We start from the raw sequence: 10,647 nt of genomic DNA on the forward strand, positions 1-10,647 counted from the left end.
GACTATTATTTATTCCCATGTGGTGTGGGAGGAGCTGTGAAGCCTGAAGAGGTGTGTGTGTGTGTGTGTCTGTACCAGTAAGATGTGTGTGTTTCCCCCCGATGCCTAAAGGTGGAGATTACTGCAGGGTGAACACACACCTTTATGGTTGTAATGTGTGACCGTTGGCCTGCAGAACACTCTATCAGCAGGATCAGGTAGGCAGTCAGGTAGACACACGAGGGAAGTAGCTACGATGCTCCAGTCTGCTCTGCACTTCTGCCTGGATCGTGATTCCTTGGAAATGAATCGTCTCTGACTGTTGGAATTGCCTTTAGCGCTTTATTGTGTAAGGTTTTAGTTTTGGTTTTGATTTCTTTTCCTTGGAAAATGGTGCGATTCGGCCGTCTCACATCCTGGCACAGCTGGGACCTGCTTCAAGTGGACGCAGAAATTCCAGAGTCGCCTCCTCCTGACGTCAAACGAAGACCGACTGACTGTCAGGTGAGAGGTTCGCTGACTGGTCCGTGCATCAACACAAGTGATGCCGCGTTCTCATTTCCTCGCCGCATCCGTCGGCTGCAGCGATAATATCTTTAAGCTCACCAAATAAGTGTCACATACAGAAACTTTTCCTTTCTTTTTGTTCTCATTAATCTCATCTGTTCTGCTGAAACGTCAGAGTTCAAACGCTTCTTTCCGTGTGGGTGTTTGTGTATTTGGGGGGGGAAGTGTGATGACAGCCGGTATCTCGTTACATCTGCTGCTAGAATGATGAGGGTCAAGTAAGTAGGAGCATTGTTTTGACAACTCTCATCTGTCACCTCAGGCTGAAGGTTTTTGTTTCAGTGGCGCGGTACTCATCAGGCCTTGATTATTGGAAATCCAGTAGACTGAACACGCAGCATGTATGTTGACCGCCGGGGATTTCTCTTAGTTTCTATTTCCTGGTTGAGCACATGTGATGTGTTTGTGTGTGTGTGTGTGTGCCCGAGTTGGAGAGTGTCCATGCTTTCAGGAAGGTCACAGTGTTTTCCCATCGTTAATCAACCAACCTGATCAAGGGGAGTTGTTATCAGTTGACTGACATAAAGGCAGTAGCAGAGAGCAAAGAGAGAGCGGGGGGGGGGGGTGATGCTGCTTTCTTCGTCACGGCTTATTTTAATACAATCCCGTCCCATTTAAAGATTTTTTTCCTTTCCAGGCCAAGGTTAATGCCACAAACCACCATGATAAGATAAGGCGGTGAACAAGGCTTGATATTATTAACGTGACCGGCCCCCCCCTCTCTAGACCCACTGCACAAGTTCCCAGAGCAGGCGGCTGTGTAACAAAGAAAGCTCAGGATATCGCTGCCTTCTGTCCAGACTGACAGGTTTACACAGGAGGCACAAGGGAACCTTGTAAACATAATTAGTTAGGCAGACATGACTACAGCGGCTTAGCGTTTACTGTGGAGGTATATTTGCTTAGGCTGATGTAAATAGTGCCAGTATTATTACCTACAGGAATATAACCAGCTGAAAACTGTTGTTTAAACTGTTACAGGCCATGAAACGTCAAAAACACAGTGAAAAATGACCAAGATGTCGTCTTCAAATCGCTTGTTTTTCTTACACCGACAGTCCAAAACTAAAAGATATTCAATTCACAAAGATATAAACAAATAAGAACAGCTAATCTTCACATTTGAAAAGCCGGAACCGAGAGATTCATCCATAATCAGAATAGTCGCAGGTTCAATCAACTTTGAATGTTCCAGCTCTAGAAAGTTTTCAGACACATGTGCTTGTTCCTGGGGGAGATGTGTGTTTGTGCTTATCTGCTGGGCATAAGCAGCGCGCTAAATGTGCTGAAACAAGCAAGTAAACAAAGGGAATTTCCCGTTCAGTCATTATCAGGGCATTTCTTTCCTTGTTTTGGCCGACTGGCGTGGTATTGTTCACAATGTCTCCAGCCAAAAGAGGGATTAAAGATTGCATAAAGAGCTGCTCCCATGTAAAAGTAAAAGAATAAAGGCCTTTTCATCTGTTTACACTCACCCTTTGGTTTTCTTGGTTTTATATTCAGGTAATTGAATGGAATGAAAGATGATCTTGCATTAGTTGGAAAAATGATAATCAAAGGGAGAAAAGATAAGAGTGAAAAGTGAAAAATGTAAATATCAAAGGCAATTTCTACTTCAGAGCAGCCTCTTGAGACTGACCCAAAGTGCATTTGGCTCCACAAGCACCAGGATGTGTGTTTGAACCAGGGAGCCCCCCTACAAGCTGTCACCCTGACTCCGCCTCCAAATATTCAGATCACCCTCCTTTTTTTTTTTTTTTTTTTTCCCTTCTTTTGGCTACGGCCCTGCCTCCTTTTTCCTGCCCAACACAATGAGGCAGGATCCTCCTGGTTGCTATGACTTCAAGCCAGTGTCTTTATGAAATGCAAGCAGGCTGGACTCCTCAGTGAGAAGGTTTCACCGTTGACTGTTTGGACAGCAGGACAGGACAGAGATTGGTCCCGGTTCAAAGAGAAACTGCGGTCAGGGCACGGCTGGACACGACAGCCAGACACCACGTTTGGTGTGGTGATCAACCCGGATCCTGTCAGCTGGAACGGGAGCTTTCAAGACCAAAAGAAGTTCAGCACGAGTCTCTTGAATGGTGGAATAACGGGGGCATTGTTACAGTTGTCACTCGGCTTCTCGGACCGACCCGGCGTCATAACAGTGGACGGCGAGGACGGCGTGGATGTGCGCGTTTCACGGTGGATGTGGAGAGAGAGAGGAGGCTAGAAGTTGAGAGAGTGCAGCAGCTGGCTCCAGAATGGGCTGCGTTCCATGAATCCAATTGGAGGATTAGGATGGTTTTTGTTACTTTTGACATGCCTCTGGCTTCAATGGTGAGCACTGTTAATGTGGTGGGAAACTGCTGGGAGCTTCTATGCCTGTGTGCTTATAATTACGACTTCCTGTTCTGGTCTTTGTCTTTGAGAAACTAGTTTGTTGTTAAAGCGATTTTAAAGATATCAAGATGTTTACTTGTCTGTACCTGTAACTATAACTACGGTTTACTCAAGTGTGACAGAATAGATTCATGGTTGTGATCTGATCAGAGCTGCAGCTAATGAATCTACCAGTTATTTTCTTGATTAATCAATTAATTGTTTGGTCTATAAAACATCAGAAAACACTGAAAAGAGCTCATCACAACAAGGTGATGTCATCACCTTGCTTTGCTTGTTGCTTGTTTTACCCAAAACACAAAGAAATTCAACACACTGTATGTTACTGTAAGAAAAGGAACACAGCAAATTCTCCTATCTGAGAAGCTGAAATCGTCAAATGTTTTGATTAATCAATTATAAAAATAGTTGCATGTACATTTTCTAATTATATAATTGTTGCAGCTCTATCTATCTGTTATGAAAAGACGTTATGACACAATCGTGGCAAAGCTCCAATATCAGTTCTATCTTTACCGCGCTTGTTTTAAATTCCTATAACGCGCTTTTTTACTGTTCACAGAAAACAAAACTAATTGGGTTCAGTGTTCCTAGTCGTGTGCCGTCACCAGCACAGGGTCCAGACTTTCCCTGTTTGTCCATAGGGACCAAACACTTCCTAACACCTGTGTCCTTGACCAGTTGGCCCAGATATTCCCCCTTGAAAAAAAAAAAAAAACCCTAAGTGGGTCCAGACTTGTGTCTCTTTCTCTCTCTCTTTCTCTCTTTTACTCTAGTTTTTGTTTTAAAGCCAACATTCATCTATTTGCACTTAGGTCACTCTCCTGCTTGGTAATCATTTAAAAAAAAAAGATAAAAGGACTGAAGCTGTTTAAAAAAGACGGAGGACCCCCCACTCTGATTTACTATCTCGTTATGCAACTCTGTACAGGTCACTTGTGTGCCTTTACTTAAGTGAAGTGGCTCCACAAAGATCTGGGGGGATGTTTTTCCTTAAATGGGATCACTTGTAATGCAGAACAATGCTACCAGAGTATAATATTTACATTTTAAGGTTGTACAGTACATGCCACTATATATCTACTTTGATAAGTCTTTATCAGTAGAGTCCATGAAAGAGGTTTTAGCTCTGAAGTTTTTTATTCAGTCTGTTTGTTTATGCAGTTTGTCCCCATTGATTCAAAGCTTGACTGTCTGATACCCGACAGCCTATCAGCTTTGTACATAAGTGTTTTTCTGGCATTGTGTGTGTGTGTGTGTGTGTGTGTTTTGGTGGTGGTGGGTGGTGGGGTGGTGGGGGGGGGGGGGGTCAGTAAAAGAATTTGGTTGGAATGGCCCGGTCAGTTTCAGCAACAGTGTCAGTGTCCAGGAATGTAAGTTCCTTGTCACCGTGTTTGAAGAGAGGGGGTCAGAGTCAGCGGCGGTAACTCTTACCGACTCCCCCCCCCCCCCCCCCCCCCACCAGCAGATCCCTCAGCACTGACAGTCCCAACGGCGAAAAACAACTGCTTCCTCAGATACTGGGGGGTGGCCCCTGTTTGTTTGCTTTGCTGGTGCTCGTAAAGTGCACAGAGATTGCATGAGTGAGGGTGCACGGCAGGGCCTGCTGACAGGGTAACAATGGAGGGGGGGGGGGGGGTGGTTGGGGGGGGGGGGAACAATGGCCAGACTCCGGCCGTCTGTTCTTATGGAACAACCTCCCGCTCGCTCCTTGTGATGTAATGAGTATTCACTGCGAGGAAGTGGCAGTCCTTCCCTCTCCTGTTTGTGTCTGGCCGTTAGGAACGCTTTAACGGTCCTGCTGATGTCATCCCTCGCACAGAATTCCCCTCTGATTTCCTGTTTATCCTGTCCCTGTATATTTCTCTCTTTCCTTCATTGTCTTTTTTTTCCATCCGTCTAACTGGAAACTTATATCTTTCCTTTTGAGGTGACAAAAATCACTCATGCAAGCACCTTCTCTCATTGTTTTCTTGTACACCCTGTATATATTTATATATATATATATATATATAACGTTGTCCTCTGTGTCTCGCAGGGTCAGGCGCGGCGGAGGAAGAACATGACAGAGTTCCTCGGGGAGACGAATATTCCTACCCCGGATGCTCTGGGACAGATCGGTGGCTCTCTGCCCAGCGTTGGAGCCGGGCCTGACAGCTGGAAGAACCGCGCTGCCAGCCGCTTCAGTGGCTTCTTCAGCTCCAACGCTGGAGCAGGCGCCTTTGGCAAGGTGAGATTGATAGGTGATAACAGGAAGAACAAATGTGCGCCATGGCTGTTTTTAAACGAAAGCGGTACACTTTCTCTTGGCTGTTAAACAGAAACTGTAAAAAAAAAACTGTAGGGGGCAGGTTTTGTCGCCCAGACTTGTCTCAGATTAAGAAAACATTAAAAAAAACAAACAAAACAGTAGCGAGCGGCGGTGGGAGGGGGTCGGAAGGCCTTATCCCCTGAGTCCTAGTGAGGTAATTTCCCTTCAAAGTCTCCTGACTTGTGTGCTCACATGCTTTCCTCGCAGTCCTGGAAACATTTAGGTGAAGGAAAAGTCTTGATAGGCACACAACATTTCTCTTGATGTTAAAAACTCAAAAAAAAAACAAACTTCTGTATCAGAAACAATAATCAACTTTTATTCTAATGAAGTAAACACAGGCACACGCCCACACGCAAACACGCATACACGCTCCCATTGTGTTTCCCCTCCTGAGGTCACATCCTGCACAGTAGCAGATGTCAGATGGAGACAGTATCTGTCAGTCACCTGTCAGTGCCGGGCTCATCTCTATTCATCCTCTGCGGCCCCCTTAACCCCTTCAGGGCCAGAGATCCTCCACCACCGGGGACCTGGACCTCTTGCACCCTCCGTATCGCGGGGTTAAACGACCGCCAGGCCCTCCTGTCACGTTTACTTAGAAAATTTCTACCTCTTTTACCTTTAAAATGTGGTCCCTGTGCATGTGATCAAACTATTATCAATGAACACAGATTAGTACTTTTTCTAAAGATTTCATGAACCATAAACCACCAGTCCACCTTCCTCCTCCATGTGCATCTCTTGCCCCCGTCCTCCTCCTCCTCCTCCTCCTGCTCCCTGCCTTCTATTGTTAAAGTGGTCTCAATGCACCGAGCTCATTTTCATAACTACATAAGGCCTGCCAGTCTGAATAAAGGCCTGAATAGCAGCTACTGTTGTATTTAAGAATTAAGGCGCCAGTAAGGACAGGATTTATATGCTAATGCACGGGCTCATCTTTACTTACAGTTTAAATTAAAACAATAAACTGTCAGAGAAAGGACAGAAACGGACAGTTGCTTTCTCATCTTTTTTCTCGCTGTCGTGCCGTTAACCTTGTTCAAACTAATTAGGGAAATCTTTCCCCGTCTCATCGCAGGAGGTGGACCGTCTGGAGCAGCTCCAGAGCAAGCTGCAAACCTACTCGTTGTTCGGGCTGCCGAAGGTGCCGCGGCAGCTCTCCTTCCACCAGGACTCCTGGGAGGAGGAGGAGGAGGAGACCAACTTGGCCTTGGAGGACAGTTGGCAGGTGCTACTAGACAACTCAGAGGTACAGAACACGCACACACAGCTAATTCAGACACAAACTGTATCATAAAATACAATGAAAACAAAAAGAATTAAGCTGAAATTAGAAGTGAGATTAAGACAAAATAATGTTTTTTTGATGCATGAAACCAGTGGTATTTGTGCCTTCCTGAATACTGAGGGTATGAATAGTGAATTAAGGCAAAAAGCAAGTTAAAAATGAAAGAATTTCAATAAATACAACTCAGGGACTGTATGGAAATTATTGGTGTTGGGAGCAGGGTTGAACCTTTTTAAAAAAAGCAAGAAAATCTATAGCATTATTAATATTTTCCATTTTGTAATTTTGTTATTTTGGTCATCTATGTTTGCTTTAAGGGTAGTTTTTCCAGATTGAGGGTCCATGGATACAGGATGTCATATGTTGTACAGATAGTAAAGTCCCCTGAGGCGAATTTATTACACTGGGCTCTAAAATAAAAATGACTTGACTTGAATAATATTTTTCATTATTTTTACAATTAATCTGCAAAGGAAATTTTCAGTGAAATACAAATCTGAGAGGAAAAAAATTAACACACTTCCTGGCTCTAACAAAAACATCAAACCCCTGTCCTCTGAGCAAACCCGGCCCCCAAAACAAAGAAAAACTGATCCACTTCCCTGCCTAATAATTTTCATACAGTCCCTTATCAATGTACACATTGATAAACGTTCACTGACATCAAATTTCTTTACATGCGTACTTACATCCTGTTTCCCTCTGTGTGATTGACTCTTTACTTCCTTATCATTCGATCAGAATGATGCTTACAAAGCGCTTTATTGTGGCACAGCTGTCAGGGAACCGTACATGTACCTATGCAAACGATTACACCCATCGCGAACCGTCGCTGGCTTCCACCCGTCAACGTGTAAATGACTAATCGGGACAGCCAGACAGAGCCATATAACTTCTCAGCTACGATGATACCGTCCCTCGTATTGTACATTCACCCCTGACGTGTGGTTATATAATAGTTACTGACTGGATTGCCAGCTATTTCATAACGTCTCCCAGCAATCAAGTTGATTACACGAGTTACTGGAATATACTGAATCATGATATTGCCCGTGCTGTGTTTTTGTGAGCGTGTGTGTTGTGTGCCTGTGTTTTTACAAGTATGACTGCATGATAAGAGCAACATTAACACCGCCTGAAAAAACACAGATCCCTCTGTCATCCGTCATCCATCAGATTCTGTGACCTGATCGCAACTGCGAACATTTCTATCGTTCTTTATTGAACGCTTGACTTTTGGATAGCAGTCGTGAGTCACGGTGTCTTCAGAGTATTTACTGTAGAAAGGGTCACACGTTTTACTAGCTGTGATTTCAGTTTACCAAAGATCTGTGACTTGTCAGAGTCTGTGACGTTGGAGGATTAAATACATGAAAAAAAGATTCATGTGTTGACCAGATATTGACAACAGATGAAGTGTTAGTGCTCTACTGATATATAATATATATCTGTATATAAATATTATGGAGCCACCAACTGCTATTAAAATAAAACATGATAAAAACATTCGCAATAGCAATATAGCTAAAATGACTTATTTGGTGTAACATCAGTTTTAAAAAATGCAGATTTGTCTGGCACAAAAGTTTAATTTGGCTCAAAGTAATGTAACTAGCGCTGCCGTTAGTCGATTGATCGATGAGTTGCCAACTGTTAAATTAATCGACAATTATTTTGATAATTATTTTGAGTCATTTTTTAAGAAGAATATTTCCAAATTCTCTGGTTCCTGTTTCTCAAATGTGAATATTTTCTGATCTTCTATGACAGTAAGCTGAATATCTTTGAGTTGTGGACAAAACAAGACATTTCAGGTTGCATCTTGGACTTTAGGAAACACTGACGACATTTTTCACCATTTTCAGACATCGATTACTTGAGAAAATAATCGACAGATTAATTGATAATGAAAATAATCATTAGCTGCAGCCCTAAATGCGACATAACCCAGCAAGGCGCTGCCTGCTCTCCATGATAAAAGATTCCCTTGTAAGAGAACTTCAATGAAACTCATTCAGTGTTTGATATGATAAAGTCTTTGTGTTTCAAACCCCTGTGAGCCTGAAAGGGAATGAGGTGAAAAAATGACTTTAAATGAATAAATGAAAGTCATGATAGCAGCTGAATCTGTTTGTGTACATTTAATAACATGATCTGTCGGATGTGTGTATGTGTGCAGACACTGACGAGGCGACAGTCCCACCAGCAGGAGGCAATATGGGAGCTGCTGCACACGGAGGCCACGTACATAAAGAAACTCCGAGTCATCACTGATGTAAGTGCAAAGAGACCACCTGTACTACTCTATAGATCATAAAGATAACAGACCGATACAGGTCTGTCTGTTGTGTAAGACGAAACGGCTTCTGTGCTGGAACAGACGGACACACAGTCGACGTCTCGTTAAGGTTTAAAAATAGCTTTTATCACCGTACAGTAAATTGTGTGCTGAGCAAGTGAGTTGTGTTTCAGAGGCCTGTATTCTCTTCCAGCTGTTCCTGTGCGGGCTGCTGAACCTGCAGGAGAGCGGTCTGCTGACGGAGGTGGAGCCCGCCAAGCTGTTCAGTAACATCCAGGAGATCGTCCGGCTCCACACGGCCCTGTGGAACCAGGTCATGCTGCCTGTCCTGGAGAAAGCCAGACAGGCCCGGGCTCTGCTCAACCCCACCAACCTTCACCACGGCTTCAGGACGGTCAGTTGTAGTCAAACTGTAAATATATTCCAACACAGCTACCAATAAAAGAGGTTTATCAAGAAACAATGGCCCCAATCTGCAACCACCACTATTTCTTATTAACTAATTCCATAAAAATTGCCTTTTTCATCCAGTACAGCGTTAACTACAGACCGAGGCAGAAGTAAATATGTTTTTCCCTCATGTTTCTGTTCGTAATATCTCTGACGCATGTCTTTGTTTATGTGTGTGTGTGTGTGTGTGTGTGTGTTCAGTTTGGCTCCAGATTCCAGCCCTACATCCGTTACTGCATGGAGGAGGAGGGCTGCATGGAGTACATGCGCACGCTTCTCAGGGACAATGAGCTCTTCAGGACTTACGTCACGGTAAGTTAACTCTGCACCCCTCATCCCAGGTACTCTCACCCAGCGCTGACACACTCCTTCTTATTTCTGACTCATTAAACGTTCGATTTCCTGTCTTTGTCCGTCTCGATTCAGTGGGCAGAGGCCCATAAGCAGTGTAACCGTCTGAAGCTTGCCGACATGTTGGCAAAGCCTCACCAGAGACTGACCAAATATCCACTCCTACTGAAGAGCGTCCTCAAGAAGACGGATGAGCCGTCAGTACGTGACGCTGTCAACAGCATGGTAAGGGTGTTGTGGATAAAATTGGAAACATAGTCTTTAGAAACCTATTATATATGATCTTAACATGAATGTATTGTTGTGTTTTTCCTCCTCAAAGGTGGCCTCAGTAGAGGGCTTCATCAACAGCGTGGACTCCCAGATGCGACAGCGTCAGGAACAACAGAAGCTGGCCACCATCTCTGCCCGCATAGACTCCTACGAGGCTGTAGAGGGCAGCAGCGACGAAGTAGAGAAGGTGAGGACGATTTATGAGCCTCCGGTGTCATCTCAGTTCTCTTAAAAAAAAACACTCTGTAGTTTGCTCAGACTTTTCCTCTTCCCTCTCAGATCCTCAAAGAGTACAACCGCTTCGACCTTATGGCTCCCATGAGAGGAATATCACCCGAGGAGACTCGACAGCTGCATCTCGAGGGAGCGCTGAGGATGAAGGAAGGCAAAGACAGTAGGGTGAGAACTGGCTCGCATGACTCCCGTGACGAGCTCTTATCTTTATAATCACAAGTTGTGCACCTGATTTCCCGCTTTTGCTTCACATTTCACATAAAACGGTCGAACTATAAAACACTAAAGATGTCTCTGTCAGTACTGAAATGAGTTTATTTCTCCTTTATAGATGGATGTCTATTGTTTCCTGTTCACTGACCTGCTGCTAATTACCAAACCAGTGAAAAGAGAGAAAGTTAAGGTCATCCGACAGCCTCTCCTCATTCACAACGTCGTCTGTAAGGAGCTCAAAGATCCTGGTGAGTGCTCAGACGGTACATTTAACATTTTTAGTTGATGAATCGA

General features: G+C 44.1%; 1 protein-coding gene across 6 annotated transcripts in view; it reads left to right on the forward strand.

Annotated features, from left to right (window-relative positions):
• The window catches only part of plekhg5b (pleckstrin homology domain containing, family G (with RhoGef domain) member 5b), a 76,116-nt gene that overhangs the window by 60,891 nt on the left and 4,578 nt on the right, over positions 1 to 10,647 (forward strand). For 5 of the 6 annotated variants that reach the window (XM_044350655.1, XM_044350659.1, XM_044350658.1 and 2 more), the window contains 9 exons: positions 4,970 to 5,161; positions 6,324 to 6,494; positions 8,713 to 8,808; positions 9,026 to 9,226; positions 9,484 to 9,594; positions 9,709 to 9,858; positions 9,956 to 10,093; positions 10,186 to 10,305; positions 10,472 to 10,601. In XM_044350655.1, coding sequence (XP_044206590.1) covers positions 4,970 to 5,161; positions 6,324 to 6,494; positions 8,713 to 8,808; positions 9,026 to 9,226; positions 9,484 to 9,594; positions 9,709 to 9,858; positions 9,956 to 10,093; positions 10,186 to 10,305; positions 10,472 to 10,601 — 1,309 coding nt within the window. Of the gene's footprint in view, positions 1 to 2,382; positions 2,869 to 4,969; positions 5,162 to 6,323; positions 6,495 to 8,712; positions 8,809 to 9,025; positions 9,227 to 9,483; positions 9,595 to 9,708; positions 9,859 to 9,955; positions 10,094 to 10,185; positions 10,306 to 10,471; positions 10,602 to 10,647 lie in introns of those variants that run through there. The other variant, XM_044350661.1, reaches the window with a different exon arrangement.

The sequence above is a fragment of the Thunnus albacares genome, chromosome 5, assembly GCF_914725855.1.
Source record: "Thunnus albacares chromosome 5, fThuAlb1.1, whole genome shotgun sequence".
Classification (NCBI taxonomy): Eukaryota; Metazoa; Chordata; class Actinopteri; order Scombriformes; family Scombridae; genus Thunnus; species Thunnus albacares.